This window comes from Bombina bombina, chromosome 3 (assembly GCF_027579735.1).
Source record: "Bombina bombina isolate aBomBom1 chromosome 3, aBomBom1.pri, whole genome shotgun sequence".
Lineage (NCBI taxonomy): Eukaryota > Metazoa > Chordata > Amphibia > Anura > Bombinatoridae > Bombina > Bombina bombina.
The window spans coordinates 1,151,764,541-1,151,780,746 of NC_069501.1; the positions used below are offsets into that span (position 1 = coordinate 1,151,764,541).

General features: G+C 37.4%; 1 protein-coding gene across 2 annotated transcripts in view; it reads left to right on the forward strand.

The window, feature by feature from the left end:
• EXPH5 (exophilin 5) overlaps positions 1-16,206 on the forward strand; it is a 262,162-nt gene that overhangs the window by 166,404 nt on the left and 79,552 nt on the right. For both annotated transcript variants that reach the window (XM_053708543.1, XM_053708542.1), the window contains exon 2: positions 14,753-14,910. Coding sequence is in view for 1 of the 2 variants with exons in the window: in XM_053708542.1 (XP_053564517.1) it covers positions 14,753-14,910 (158 nt within the window). In the remaining variant the exon portion in view is untranslated. The remainder of the gene's footprint in view (positions 1-14,752; positions 14,911-16,206) is intronic.

Here is a 16,206-nt window from a genome sequence, read left to right on the forward strand (position 1 = left end):
AAAGGGTTAATTCTGGTACTCAGTGTACCAGGAAGCTATTTTTAGTGCCTCTCTGTCGCAGCAGTAATTTGAGCTTGGCAGTTGCAGTCACATGATCAGCTTTACTTCATAACGTTTCTGAGGTACCTCAGTAATTTAGGTGTGGGGTTGCCTGAGGGGTATTTTAGAAGTTTATTTGATGTTTATTAAATGTTTTTTCTTAACTTTTCTCACGTAATTTTAGCTGGAGATCGATCCTAATTTGGGATAAAATTTAAAGTGAATTCTTTCCTTGGCTTATTTTAATTTAATTTTAAAATCTTTGAAACTTATCTGTACATGTTTATTTACTGTTTCACAGCATGTCTGACATGGAGCAAGAGCCTTCTCTCATGAATTCATGCTTATTATGTTTAGATGCACAAATTGCAGCTCCTATGCAATTTTGTTCTTCATGTGTCAAGAAAACCTTGCAAAATTAAGGTAACATTTTTGAGCCTAATGTCTCTCAGGATGATGCTGTTAAAATTATACCTCAGCTTTCTCCTGCTACACCCCAAGCCTCAATGGTGTCACATGCAGTGCCCTGTGGTTCCTCTATAACTCCTAGTGGAGTTTATTTAAAAGCTGAAATTGCTGCCCATGTATCTTCAGCGGTATTTGCGGCATTAGCTGCCATTTCCAGATTACAGGGAAAACGCAAGGAAATCTAGAAATTCAGAAAGTAAGGTGCCTGTCCTCAGTTCTGTTTCCCAAGTTGCCCTTTCTCATAAGTCTGACGAGGAAGATATATCAAGACTTTCTGTGGGGGAAATCTCAGATTCGGACAGTATAATTCCTTCTTCTGGGACTTAGGTGATATCCTTCAGATATAAGCTTGAACATCTTCGTGTATTGTTTTAGCTACTTTAGATGACTCTGATACCCCTGCCGTCACTCCTAAGACATCTAGTAAACTTATTAGTTTCTTTGATGAACCTTCCACTTCGGAGGTTTTTCCTGTGCCAGACCGTGCTAGGGAGATTATCTCACAGGAATGGAAGAAACCAGGGGTGTCTTTTTCCCCGTCTCCCATTTTTAAGAAAATGTTTCCTATCGAGGACTCCATTAAAGACCCTTGGTATATTGTACCCAAAGTTGAAGGGCCATTATATCCACTTTGGTTAAGAGAACCACTATTCCTATTGAGGATAGCTGCTCTTTTAAGGATCCGATGGACAAGAAGCTGGAGGCTTATTTGAAAAAGATATGTTCATCAACATCTCCAATGGCAACCTGCGGTGTGCATTGCCACCGTGATGAGTGTGGCATCTTATTTGTTCGATGCCTTGTCTGATTCTCTTCAAGTAGAAACTTCCTTGGATGAAATTCAAGATAGGATTAAAGCTCTTAAGTTGGTCAATTCATTTATTGCAGATGCCATTTTACAGGTTGTTATACTAGGAGCTAAAACTTCTAGTTTCGCTGTCCTAGCCTGCAGGGCGTTATGGTTGAAATCCTGGTCTGCGGACGTTTGCTCTAAAGTCAAGCTTCTGGCGATTCCTTACAAGGGCAAAACCTTGTTTGGACCTGGTTTGGCAGAAATTATCTCTGATATTACGGGTGGAAAAGGGTCTTTTCTACCTCAAGATAAGAAGAATAGGCCTAAAGGACATCAGAGTCATTTTTGTTCCTTTCGTAACATCAGAGGAAAGCCTTCCCCTTTTTCTTCCAAGCAGAAACAATCCAAATCTTCTTGGAAACCCAATCAGTCTTGGAACAAGGGAAAACAATCAAAGAAACCTGCAGCTGATTCCAAATCAGCATGAAGGGTTTGCCCCGATCCAGGATCGGATCAGATGGGGCGCAGACTTTCTTAATTCTCTCAAGCCTGGATATGAGATGTCCCAGATCCCTGGACTGTGGACATCGTACCCCAAGGTTACAAAGTAGAATTCAAGACTTTTCCTCCCAGAGCCAGATTCCTTCTCTCAGGATTATCTGCAGACCATATAAAGAGAGAGGCGTTCTTGAAATGTATCCAACATCTTTCCTCCCTGAGAGTGATAGTTCCAGTTCCAGTGCAGGAACAGGGTCTCGGGTTCTACTCCAACCTATTTGTGGTTCCCAAAAAAGAGGGAACTTTCCAGACTTGAAGTGTCTAAACAAGTTTCTTAAACTTCCATCCTTCAAGATGGAGACTATACGCTCCATTCTTCCTTTAGTACAAGAGGGTCAGTTCATGACAACCATAGACCTAAAGGATGTGTATCTTCATGTTCCTATTCACAGGGACCGACACAGATTCGCCTTTCTGGACAAACATTTACAGTTCGTGGCCCTTCCATTTGGTCTAGCCACGGCTGCCAGAATTTTTTTCAAAGGTTCTGGGGGCTCTTTTGGCAGTGATCCATTCTCGTGGAATTGCTGTGGCACCCTACCTGGATGACATATTGGTTCAGGCGCCATCTTTTCAACTAGCAAAATTTCACACAGAGATATTGTTGTCTCTTCTTCGTTCCCACGGATGGAATGTGAATCTGGAAAAAAGCTCCCTTTCCCCTGCTACAAAAGTAGTGTTCTTAGGGACCATAATAGATTCTCTATTGATGAAGATTTTTCTGACAGAGGTCAGGAAAACCAAAATAATTTCCTCTTGCCTCTCTCTTCAGGCTTCTGCTCATCCTTCAGTGGCCCAATGTATGGAGGTAATCGGTCTGATGGTGGCTTCCATGGACATCATTCCTTTTGCTCAATTCCATTTGAGAGCTCTCCAGTTGTGAATGCTCAGACAATTGAATGGCGACCATGCGGATCTATCTCAGATAACAGAGTTAGATCAGTGGTGGATTTCTCAGGAACATCTGTCTCAGGGCACATGATTTCTGAGACCTTCCTGGGTGATCATGACCACAGACGCCAGCCTGCTGGGCTGGGGAGCAGTCTGGAACTTGTTAAAATCTCAGGGCCTTTGGACTCGGGAGGAGTCTGCTCTTCCCATCAACATCTTGGAGTTGAAGGCGATTTACAATGCTCTATTGGCTTGGCTTCAGTTGTCCTCAGCCCAGTTTATCAGGTTCCAGTCAGACAACATAACCTCTGTGACTTACATCAATCACCAGGGAGGAACTCAGAGTTCCTTAGCCATGAAGGAGGTTACTCGGATTCTTCAGTGGACTGAGACCCACAATTGCTGTCTATCTGCCACCCACATTCCAGGAGTAGACAACTGGGAAGCGGAATTTCTAAGCAGACCGACTTTTCATCCCGGGGAGTGGGAACTTCATCTAGAGGTTTTTTCCAGCGTAGTCCTCAAATGGGGGATGCCGGAGTTAGATCTGCTGGCGTCCCGTCAGAACGCCAAGCTTCCAAGGTACGGTTCAAGGTCAAGAGATCCGCAGGCTATTCTGATAGATGCTCTGCCGATTCCTTGGGTTTTCAGGTTGGCATACCTGTTTCCTCCATTTGCTCTCCTTCCACAAGTCATTGCTCGTATCAAACAGGATAGGTAGTCGTTATTCTAATAGCCCCTGCGTGGCCTTGCCGGATCCAGTTTGCAGACATAGAGGAGATGTCATCTCTCCCACCTACCTCTGAGGAAGGACCTCCTGATTCAGGGCCCCTTCCTTCATCCAAATCTCATTTCTCTGAAGCTGACTGCTTGGAGATTGAACACTTAATTCTGTCTAAGCGTGGTTTTTCTGAGTCGGTCATTGAGACCATGATTAAGGCTAGCAAGCCTGTTACTAGAAAGATTTACCATAAGATATAATGTAAATATCTTTATTGGTGTGAATCCAAGGGCTACTATTGGAGTAGAATTAGAATTTCTAGAATTGTATCTTTTCTTCAGGAAGGCCTGGAGAAGGGATTGTCAGTCAGTACTCTTAAGGGTCAGATTTCTGCTTTATCAGTTTTACTACATAAACATTTGGCAGATGTGCCAGATGTGCAATCTTTTTGTCAGGCCTTGGTTAAAATCAGGCCTGCCTTTAAGTCTGTTGCTCCTCCTTGGAGCCTTAACCTTGTTTTTAAAGTTTTACCGCTGGCTCAGTTTGAGCTGTTGCATTCCATAGACATTTAGTTGTTATCTTGGAAGGTTTTGTTTCTTGTTGTTATCTCTTCTGCTCGAAGAGTCTCATAACTCTCAGCTCTGCAGTTTAATTCCCCTTATCTTATTTTTCATGCCGATAAGGCGGTTCTTCGTTCTAAGTTAGGTTTCCTTCCTAAGGTTGTTTCTAATAGAAATATCAATCAGAAAATTGTTGCTCCCTCTCTGTGTCCTAATCCTTCTTCTTCCAAAGAGTGTTTGTTACACAATTTGGATGTTGTACGTGCTCTTAAATTCTACTTACAGGCGACTGAGGATTTTCGCCAGTCCTCTGCCCTCTTTGTCTGTTTCTCTGGGAAACGTAAAGGTCAGAAAGCTACTGCTACTACTCTTTCTTTTTGGTTACAAAGTATAATTTGTTTGGCTTATGAGATGGCTGGACAGCTGCCTCCTGAGAGAATTACGGCTCATTTCACAAGGGCTGTTTCCTTTTCTTAGGCTTTCAAAAATGAAGCTTCTGTGGAACAAATTTGCAAGGCTGCAACTTGGTCTTCTCTACATACTTTTTTCAGAATTTTACAAATTTGATACTTTTGCCTTGGCTGGGGCTTCTTTTGGGAGAAAGGTTCTTCAAGCGGTGGTGTCTTCTGTTTAGGACTGCCTGTCTTGCCCCTCCCTATTACCTCCCTTACCTGATACATTTTATTTATTTCCGGATATGGTGAGTCCACGGCCCCACCCTTTATTTTAAGACAGTTGTTCTTTTGACTAAAACCTCAGGCACCTCTACACCTTGTGTTACTCTTTTTTCTCCATTTCCCTTTGGTCGAATGACTGGGAGCTGTGGGTAAGGGAGTGATACTTAACAGTTTAACTGTGGTGCTCTTTGCCTCCTCCTGCTGGCCAGGAGTGATATTCCCAACAGTAATTACTCAAGTGCATGGTCTCCCCAACTGGAAGAAAAAGCACTTACCTGCTCCACTGTCCGGCATATAGACAGTTATAAGGTATGAGAAGACACAGTTCTTCACAGATACCTTTGAAAAAGAAAGAACAGAGTAGCCAACTCTAGCTTTCTAAACTAGGGCAGCAATTATTAGGAAAACTCAGTAAGTACCTCTTTACACGTTCCTAACTGCTTTAATGCCACCACTACCCGACTGCAATTACTGAAGCCGTGGACTCTATACCCGGAAATAAATAAATTTATCAGGTAAGCATAAATTTGTTTTTGTTTTTAGCATATTCTAACATCAAGTTTCATATAATAAAATATTTAATGCAGTTTTATTGAATATAAGGTATCCTATTTTTCTAATACTATTTAACTTAATTATTTATGTCAAAAATAGGCGCTGTATCTAACATTTGTTTTTTTCATGACCAATTATGGATAGCCTAGAGACATAGTCAACGAGTTGAACTCAAAGACAATACAGGGATGTCAGATAAGAACTATAGGTCCAAAAAGTCTGCCTAAATTTCCTAAAAGTGTAAACTTATCTAGCTCGTAGGATAGCCTTATGCTTATCCCAAGTATTATTGAAGCCCCCACAGTGTTTGTCATTACATTACCAGCTCTAATGGAAGTTCATTCCATAAATCAATCTGTGAAGAAGTGCTCCTGCAAAATACTCCTTAAAATGCTACCCATTAACTGGAGATCATGGGGCCGAATTATCATTGTGCGGATCATGTCCGCCGCACATTGATAAATGCCGACAGCATACGCTGTCGGCATTTATCATTGCACAAGTATTTCTAGTGAAATGCTTGTGCAATGCCGCCCCCTGCACATTCAAGGCCAATCGGCCGCTAGCAGGGGGTGTCAATCAACCCAATCTTATCCAATCGGACTGATTGCTGTCCGCCGCCTCAGAGGTGTTAGATGAGTTAAGGAGCAGCGGTCTGCTTCTTAACTCCTTTTTCTGGTGAGCCTGAAGGCTCGTACAAAAATAGATTCATTGGAGTCGATTGACGCTTTGATAAATCGGCCCCATTGCCCTTTGTTCTGCAATTTTTCTTTTTATGAAAAACTTTACTAAGCCCCTTAATATTCTTGAGTTACTATATCATATCACCTCCTTCCCTTCTCTCCACACTTACATATTTAGGTCATTGAGCCTTCCATTTTTTTTATTTTTTAGACCAAGGGATACAAGATCTGAATCACAAACCAGAGGGTAGTCAGGACTGAAGTTGGCAACAGCCAGGCAAAAGTAGTGCAGAATCACATAAGCCGCGACAACGAGCAGTGGTTTAAACAGTCCAGGAGGCGTAGGTCAGGAAACAGCCGAAATCAAAACCAGTAGAAAACACTTGAAAAGGGCTCCCAGATATTATAAAGAGCAAACAGGCAAAAAGGAAGAAAAATCTGAGTCATAAATAGGTACTGGTCACATGCCAAAAATATCCATATATATATAAGACAAGATGGTTGAATCATGACACAGTGCGGATTGTGAAATTACTTGGCATCCAAACAACTGACCCCAAAAGAAATAAGGTGAGGGTATTCCATTTATTGTTTATATAGAAGTATATATAGCTCTTTTTTAATACTTTTCCTGGCCTTTGAAGTGGGGGAAAAAGAATCATCATTTAAAAAGTTGATCTCCTCTCATCTAGTGTAATACAAGGAATGAGGCTTTAGATAATTGTTTTTATCCGTTTCTTCCATATAACATAGTTCTTGTTATTTATTGTGAGTGTATTGTTGCTGTTATGAAAATATTGTGCATATTTTGTGAGGCCCTACAGGGAAATGTGTTCATGCATGATATGTCGACACCACAAAACTTTCTCTCTCTTTTTTTTTAATTAAAGTTTCTGATTAAACATGCTTGTTGGCCTGCTCTGTCAATATTTTTATGTTTTAAGAAAAGTGTAGGTATGTGTGTGTGTGGGGGGTGTGTGTGTATGTGTGTGTTTGTGTGTGTGTATGTGATTGTGTGTGTATGTGATTGTGTGTGTGTGTGTGGGATATATGTGTGTGTGTGGGTGGGATATGTGTGTGTGGGGGAGTATGTGATTGTGTGTGTGTGTGGGGGGTATGTGTGTATGTACTGTATGTGATTGTGTATGTTTACTGTATATAAGATCTATCACTGTAAGATCTAATGCTGATAATAACAAAGCTAGATTTCACATGCTTAAAGGGACATTAAACACTAAATACACGCTAGATAGAATGATGCATTCAAAGAAAAGATTAGTCCATGACTAACATGTAGATGTATTTTTTAAAGTTTTATTAGTTGTTTAAAAAGTGGCAAAATAAGTGTAAAGTTTTAGTGTCTATAAAACACTGGGAGCTGCCATGTTGTAACTTGTGTTACCTTCTCTGCTGTGGCCAATTAGGGTCAGTTATAAATAGGTCACTAGAGTGTGCAGCCAATGGTTGTGCTGGATTTAACAGCGTTCTGCACTTCCATTTCTAACAGGAACTGAAAAGCTCACAATTTCAGAATGGAATTACAGGAAAGGGGGGCAAAATAAATAATGAAAGTATATTGCAGAGTTGTTTTATTATATACAATTTATCATTTTATATTACCATCTCAAAGTGTTTAATGTCCCTTTAAAAGTAAAAGTTTTTAATGACATAAAAAAATATTTTCTCAGGAATCCTATTAATAGCCAAATTTTACTGTTGAGATTTGTAAGCTTTTTTCAAGCAGGGCTTTCCTCCTGCTTTAAATTTATTCATTTAATTTTTTTTTATTTTTTAGTTATTTTTAGGTATTTTTTTACCATGAATCTATGTCATTGCATACTTCAACTCAATATCCCGATCATTTACAAATTATTATTGTTGTTTTATTATAATAATAATTAATAATTAAAACATATATTTTGATCTCAGATAAGAACCATAGGCCAAACAGGTCTGCCTATAAAGTGAAAACGTATTTAGTTTGTAGAATGGCCTTACGCTAATGGTAGTTTATTGTAAAATTGTGATGATATAACGGTCTCTGGGCTGGCGAGAGTATTTAAGAATACTCACCTGTACTTCTATTTCCTTTGTACAATTACTTTTTACACTGAAAATAGGGTGTCTCGCTAAAAGGCATATACTACATTTTTGTATGGGAAGGAGATGCATACATTACAAAACTGCACAATCAAAATTGTAATTTAAAAAATCATACAAAATTAATAAATGAACCATTTACACAAAGATACTTAGAAAAAAATGATATTGTTAAAGTTCCTCCAAAATCATAGCAAAATTGTTCATCAGAAATCGTATTTTATCAAAACCTAAAAAATGTATCTGTAAATTACATAGGAAAAAAATCAAATTAAATATGCGTAAATCGTAATATAAATACACAGGTTGTGCAAGTAACACATAGCATTTGAACTTATAAGTAGCGAATACAAATTGTAATTGTTGTTTTATCATAAAATGGGCGTGTATGAAATTTTCGCTTCAATTCCAGTGTAATTATCTAGATATTTTTGCCCTTCAGTTCTTACTGTTTTTTTCTCGCAAACTAAAAGGTGGTGAGGTTGTGACAAGATACGCAAATTACTTAATATCCCAATAGAAAAACACAAGTATTCAAAAATAGGGGCGATATATATGCTATATGTAGAAAGCAACGCAATGTGATTTTTATTTGATGCAGGATTTCATTTTTAAAGTGCGCTCCCTGCTCACTGCTTGCTTCGCTCTACCAAGCAAAGTTTCCTTTTCCAGTGAACTCCATTACTTTCTATAGAAGACATCTCGCTACTCACAGGAACTGCCCCATATTTAAGATAATTCCACGAGAGCAGCCTGCGAGGGTCAGCGTGAAAAGCCACGTCTGATCAGGCAAAGTTTAGATCATGGAGCCTATTTATCAAGCTCCATATGAAGCTTGAGCCTGCAGGCTCGCCTGAAACACAAGTTATGAAGCCGCGGTCTAAAGACAGCTGCTTCATAACCTGTTCGCCGAAAATCGAAAATCACCCCAATCCAATATGATTGGGTTGATTGACACCACCTACTAGTGGCTGATTGGCCGCAAATCTGCAGGGGGTGGTATTGCACCAGCAGTTCACAAGAACTGCTGGTGCAATGATAAATGGCGAAAGCGTATGCTGTCAGCATTTATCGATGTGCAGCGGACATGATCCACAATATTGGATCATGTCCGCTCGCAACATGATAAATAGGCCCCCATGAATCAACCACCCTTTGTGAAGAAGTGCTTCCACAAATTACTCCTGAACCTGCTTCCCTTCAACATGAGACCATCACGCCTTGTTCTGGTGTTGCTCTTTTCAGCCTCAGCTTTATTAAAGGGAACTTTCATGATTCCGATAGAGCATGCCGTTTTAAACAACTTTACTTCTATTTATATTTACAGTCTTTTTATATTTACACTTTTTGAGTCACCAGCTCCTACTGAGCTTGTGCAAGAATTCACAGAATATATGTATATGCATTTGTGATTGGCTGATGGCTGTCACATAATACAGAGGGAATGGAAATAGACATAACTTTGAAATTTGACAGAAAAAAATCTACTACTCATTTGAAGTTCAGACTAAGAGGCCAATTTAAAGGGACATAATACTCATATGCTAAATCACTTGAAACTGATTCAGTATAACTGTAAAAAGCTGACAGGAAAATATCACCTGAGCATCTCTATGTAAAAAAGGAAGATATTTTACCTCACAATTTCCTCAGCTCAGCAGAGTAAGTTCTGTGTAAAAAGTTATACTCAGCTGCTCCCAGCTGCAGGTAAAAATTAAAAAAAAATGAAGAAATGAACAGCAGCCAATCAGCATCAGCAGTGCTGAGGTCATGAACTCTTACTGTGATCTCATGAGATTTGACTTTTAGTCTCATGAGATTTCATAGTAAGCTTCCTTTACCTGATTGGTGAAATAATATGAGAGTTCACGAGGCTCATCCTTTCAGCTGTCCCAGGACAGACACACTAAAATGCTGCTTAGACATCCTTTACAATGGGAGGTGGCTACTGAGGAACTTTTGAGGTAAAATATCTTTCTTTTTTTACATAAAGATGTTCAGGAGATATTTTCTAGTCAGCTTTTTACAGCTATGCTGCATCACTTTAAAGTGTTTAAACATTTGGGTATTATGGCCCTTTAACAATGGTCTTGCTGACCTGATCCAACAGTGCGGATCAGGTCCTCAAGACCTCGCAGAATGCGGAGAGCAATACGATCTCCGTATTCAGCATTCAGCAACTCCGCCCCCTGCAGACTCGCAGCCAATGGGCCGCCAGCAGGGAGATGTCAATCACCCCGATCGTACTCGATCGGGTTGAATTGTGGCGATTTCTGTCTGCCTGCTCAGAGCAGGTGGACAGGGTTATGGAGCGGCGGTCTTTAGAAACACAGGCCCACAAGTTCCATATGGATGTGCTATTGCATTGTCTTTTTATCATGCATTTGTTTATAAAGGACCAATAAATACAGTTGATTTGCATCAGCCAATCATGTATGTTAAAAAGCCTATTATATTATAAAGGGCGCTTGTTAGTATGCATATTCATATATTCTGAGAAATTCTTGCACATGCTCAGTGGTAGGTGGTTACTCAAAAAGTGTAAATATAAAAAATATTGTGCACATTTTGTTAATGGAAGTAAAATGGAAAGATGTATAAAATTGCTGCTCTGTCTGAATCATGAAAGAAAATTTTTTTTTAATTGAGTGTCCCTTTAAGAAATGTAATATACTTTAAAGGTTCTATCACCTCTATCCCTTGTCTACATTAGTTTACAGAGTCTTTTCTTTGTTATTTGTATTATTTAGACCATAATAGTAGCCGTTCTTTGAACAGATTCCAGTTTCTTTCAAGTGATGCGTATGACACAAGAAGGCAGTATTTGTAGTGCTACAGTCTCCTACTGGACTTAATGATACTACAGCATTTTGTATTCATTCTTTATGTTTATGGTAACATTCTATAAAAAGAAAATATGGAGAAATATTGTATTATTTAGCCAACATACGTATTAAACACAGCAGAAACGTATGAAGAAAATCAGTGAACAAACTACAAGGGAGTTTCAATGTTAACTCTTTGTAAAAATGATAAACAATTAGGCTCTGTGTGTAGATGTTACTGCTTTTTATTGCATCATAAATATAACAAAATATATGCGCATAACAAGTTGTCAAATAGCCTGATGACTAAATGTAACAATGTTTGTAATACAGAGATATTTTGTAATGACCCAACACAGTTATGTCTTGCACTTATTTTAGGCTGGCGCTCACCCTCATTACTGAGACACTGACGTTAAAACTAATCATTGAATCAGTTACATACAGATTTAAAAAAAAAAAAAACACTTTCTAATTTACTTCTTTTATCAAATTAAAAGGACATTAAAGGGACAGTCTACACCAGAATTGTTATTGTTTAAAAAGAAAGATAATCCCTTTTTTTACCCATTCCCCAGTTTTGCATAACCAACACAGTTATAATAATATACTTTTTACCTCTGTGATTATCTTGTATCTAAGCCTCTGCAAACTGCCCCTTTATTTCAGTTCTTTTGACAGACTTGCAGTTTAGCCAATCAGTGATGGCTCCCTGGTAACTTCACGTGCACGAGCACAGTGTTATCTATATGAAAAACATGAACTAACACCCTCTAGTGGTGAAAAACCTGTTAAAATGCATTCTTAAGAGGCGGCCTTCAAGGTCTAAGAAATTAGCATATGAACCTCCTAGGTTAAGCTTTCAACTAAGAATACCAAGAGAACAAAGAAAAATTGGTGATAAAAGTAAATTGGAAAATTGTTTAAAATGACATGCTCTATCTGAATCATGAAAGTTTATTTTGGACCAGACTGTCCCTTTAAACCCAAAATATTTGTCTCATGATTCAGATAGAGCAGTACATTTTAAACCACTTTCTAACTTATTTCTATTATCAAATGCCCTTTGTACCCTTGATATCTTTTATTGAAAAGCAGGGAGGTAAACTCAGGAACGTGCATGTGTCTGGAGTGCTAGATAGCAGTAGTTTTAAAAAATATTATGCATTAGCATGAGCAGTAGATGGCAGCACTATTTCCTGCCATCTAGTGCTCCCAACCCCTACCTAAGTATCTCTTCAACAAAGAAAAACATGGGAATTTCATAATAGAAGTCAATTTGGAAACCTGTATTCAAAATTGTATCCTCTGTATCCACGTCATAATATCCATTATTAAAACCTAGCTCCGTTACATAACACAATACAGAGACAGGTGAAAATCTTACAGTTTTACGTTATTATATATATATTTATATTTATTATACATTTCAGCTGGGCCATTATGAGTATACAGTACATGTATGTAGGACGTGTTTCTATACATTACACTGTAAAAATGGCTATTATAGTGAAACAAATTATATAGCAACTTGGGACTAACAGTTCTATGCAGCTCTTGATTGGTACTTTAAATATGTGTTTAACCACCTTTGCAGTAGTTAAACCCATAAAGTTGCAGCATTACTAGTGTTAACAATACATGCGCTAACAAATTAAAGGCCCTTTAAGCAGGTGCACACTCAAGCCTATCTAGGCATGCGCTCTTTACAAGAGTAATCTAGAAAACTTTTTTAAATTGTACAACCTATCTGAATTATAAAAGTTTAATCATGACTTCTATGCACTTTTAAATCTCTGAAAATGAGTGAACCATTTGTTTTTTCTACTGCATAACCTTTTATTCATATATTTAAAATGCTAATAAATTAACTCCTAACATCCTTATTCACATATTATTCTAAATAATACTGATTTTTCCTTTTCACTGAACATAGAAATGTGTTTCTGTTAAACACTAACAATTGCCCTATATAATAAAATAGGCTAAGAAAGAAACAAGAAAATGCAATCGTGTTTGCGTGCGAGTAGGGTGTTAGATTTTTTTTTCCGCTTTTTTTTGCTCCTTTGACTTCAATGTTGAAATAGATTATCGTGCAAGCAATATTCTAAGTTCAGCTTTTTACGCATGTCCGGTTAGTTTTTTTTTAGGTTTTTTTACTTTCAACTTGTATTACAAGCGCAACCCAACACGGGCAAAAAAGCTTACTTCTAGCGCAGTTAACGCTCGAGCAAGAACGTTAAATAGTGCTCCACTTGTAATCTGGCCCTAAAAGTCTGCCAAGGATGCTCCAAGCATAGAAGGTTTGAAAATCACTTAGTTACTGGAATGCCTTCAATCCCTTAGCTCCAAAAGAGGACCAAGGTTAATGATCTGTCTGCTTGTGTGGGGCAGGGCAAGGGTGGAGGGCAGCATACAAGCTTGGAACTGGGCTGTGACCATGACATTTTACTTCAAACTTAATGGTTTGAATCTTTCTGAAGTTTGAACCTCAAACATTGCATCTTTACACCCATCAATTTAGACCAAGCTCCAGTACTGGTTCTTTTGATTCTAATAGAATTTGTTATACATGTTCAATATTTAATACTATATCATGCATTTCTTATTATAACTAGATAAAAGCAAATTAACAATTCATGTGCACATACTTAAAAAATCCCAATAGTATAACCCTTTAGTGCTACAGAAGCTGCCATATATTTTATATGATTCATAAAGGAATAACTAAATAAACATTCTATTTCTTTCTTAGGAGGTGTCATTTAAACAAGTCTAGTTTAAGTATGAAAAAGATTCATCTGTCATTTCTTTTTCTGTTTAAATATGTTTAGTAAAAAAAGAGTTGTATTATACCACATACATATTAAAGCAAAGGTGAGTTTGTTACAGAGATGGTTCAAGAGGGTTGTCTAAAGTCTTATTTTAGCAGGCACAATTCTCAGAAGAGTGTATAAACGTATTTTTACAAGGTGGTCTCTTTTCCTGCATGTCCTTTGCTCCAGAAAACCAGGAATAAGTAGATAAAACTATGACCCTCACCCTTCCATAAGCATCTCAGGGGAAGACAATGAAGGATACTGCCCCCCCCATATGCCCTCCAGTAGTGATCATCGCTCTCATTATATGTTATTTTACATCATTTCATAAGTAGATCCTTTGTATTGGCAATTATGAGTGTCCCCTCTACTAATGGCTTTGGAAAACTGTGTCCCCCCTAGATATGGATTCTGGAGACACCTCAGTACCATTTGATATGTAGCTTTGCGGTAACCTTGGATTTAACCCCCTATTTTTAAGATCTATATCTCCCCTGGTCAGTTGGTGGTTCAGAAGAGATATCTTTGTAGTGTAGTCTAAAAGTTGTATATAAACCTTTTAGACTCTTCCCAATTTGTCTTGTAATATAAAGTAAATACACAATATCTTGATTTCATGTACTAGAAGCCAAAATAAATCAATCATTTGGCAACATTTTGCAAATCTCCTACATATCAATCACGTCTCGTTCTGTTGTTCTGACTTATAACAGTCTTGTGGGTATATATAATTGCTTTGCACCATTGTATGTTGGTTAGAGGGTAACACCTGCCTCTCTGTGAATTGACTCAGTTATTTTTGCTGGAATGACATTGCTAAGCTAATGTTTACTGTGATAGAGTTGTACCTACAGTAAAGGAAATCTTAACATCTGCAGCTATCTGTCCTAGACAGGTGTGTCATCTCCAAGCTCTGTCTCTGACGTGACAAAACATCTGGTCTAACAGGTTTTGCTCCCGCGTCTGTAACATGCCTCATTATTAGAATAAACAGCATTGGAAGATAATATCCTTGCTTGTGTGAGGCAGCCACAAAAATCTGTGTCCTGCTCTTCTCTTTCAGCAAACTTCAGCATGCCAAGAGGGACCAAAAATGGTTACATGGAGTGACAGGGGAATGGTTCGAAGAAATCCAGAGAAAAAAGTTTAAGAATGACCCAGACGTGAGGAGCTTAGTGCAACAGCCTCTGACCTTTCGGCTGAAGAAAAAGAAACCTAGAGGTGAGTCGTGTGCTCAATATTAGGTCGGTTTGTGGTACACAAAAAGGTACTTAACTTTCACTAACTCACTGATGACGATTTGTTATGCGGCCCCTTCTTGCACATCAATGGAAAATATTATTTGGCAATAAGTGGTAAATAGCTTGTATCATATTTAAATCCTACATTTTTAGATTTTTTAATGTATTATAATAATAATTTAAATCAACTATATACAAAATGTACAAAATTTTCCTTTTTTTTATTTTTAACAAAACTTATTCTAATTTTGTATTTGTTTCCTGTTGTGTGTTTGGCAGAGAGTATAATATCTCAGAATTAAAACAATTCTCTGCCACTAAACCACAGGAAAAGCAGAGTTTGAGAGTTAGACTTGGGATCAATATAGGATTAAGAGAGCAGCATAAAGATTAGATATTAAGATGTTGTAATATTGTATTGTGACAAAAAATAATTTGGCTTTAATTATCTACCTCCATAAAATATGAATACATTGTAATTATTAGAAAAAAATACTTTATTACAATTGTTTTACTATGTTTTATTAAATTCTGTTAGTAACAAGTTTGTTATTTACAGTCAAACACACATCTTATGATCATACATATTTATTTATGTTTCACTAAGCTAAAATGTTCCATAAAATATTTATAATGAAAAACCAATAAAACCAAAACCAATAAAAAGATCAAATGTTAGTCATATTCATATGTATGTTTTCCAAAAAGAAATGTTTGTATGCACTTTACAATTATATGTGACAGATAATTGCAACTATTAAAGGGACATAAAACCCAAACATTTTCTGGCATGATTTAGATATTCAGTTTTAAAAAAAACTTTCCAAATGATTTCTATTATCATTTTTTCATTGTTTTCTTGTTATCCTTTTCGGAAAAGCAGGAAGTTAAGTTCATGAATGTGAACGTGTCTGCAGCAACAGTGTTATACATTCACAAGAGCACTATATGGTAGCTCTATTTCCTATTGTAGTGATCCACACATGCACGCTATCTATCTAGATATCTCCTTCAACAAAGAATAACACAAGAATTAAGCAAATCTGATAATAAGAGTAATTTGGAAACTTTTTAAAAATATATATTCTCTATCTGAATTATGAAAGAAAAAAGGTGTCCCTTTTAATTTATATTTATTTTAATGCTCAATATGCTTTTTGTAAAAACTCAAGAACCCTAAAAATAAGATAACAATAAAACAGTCAAAACTGTTATATGAAAGTCTGTTCTATCTATAGCTATATATATATAACTTCTTTCTGTGTTGCATTTCATT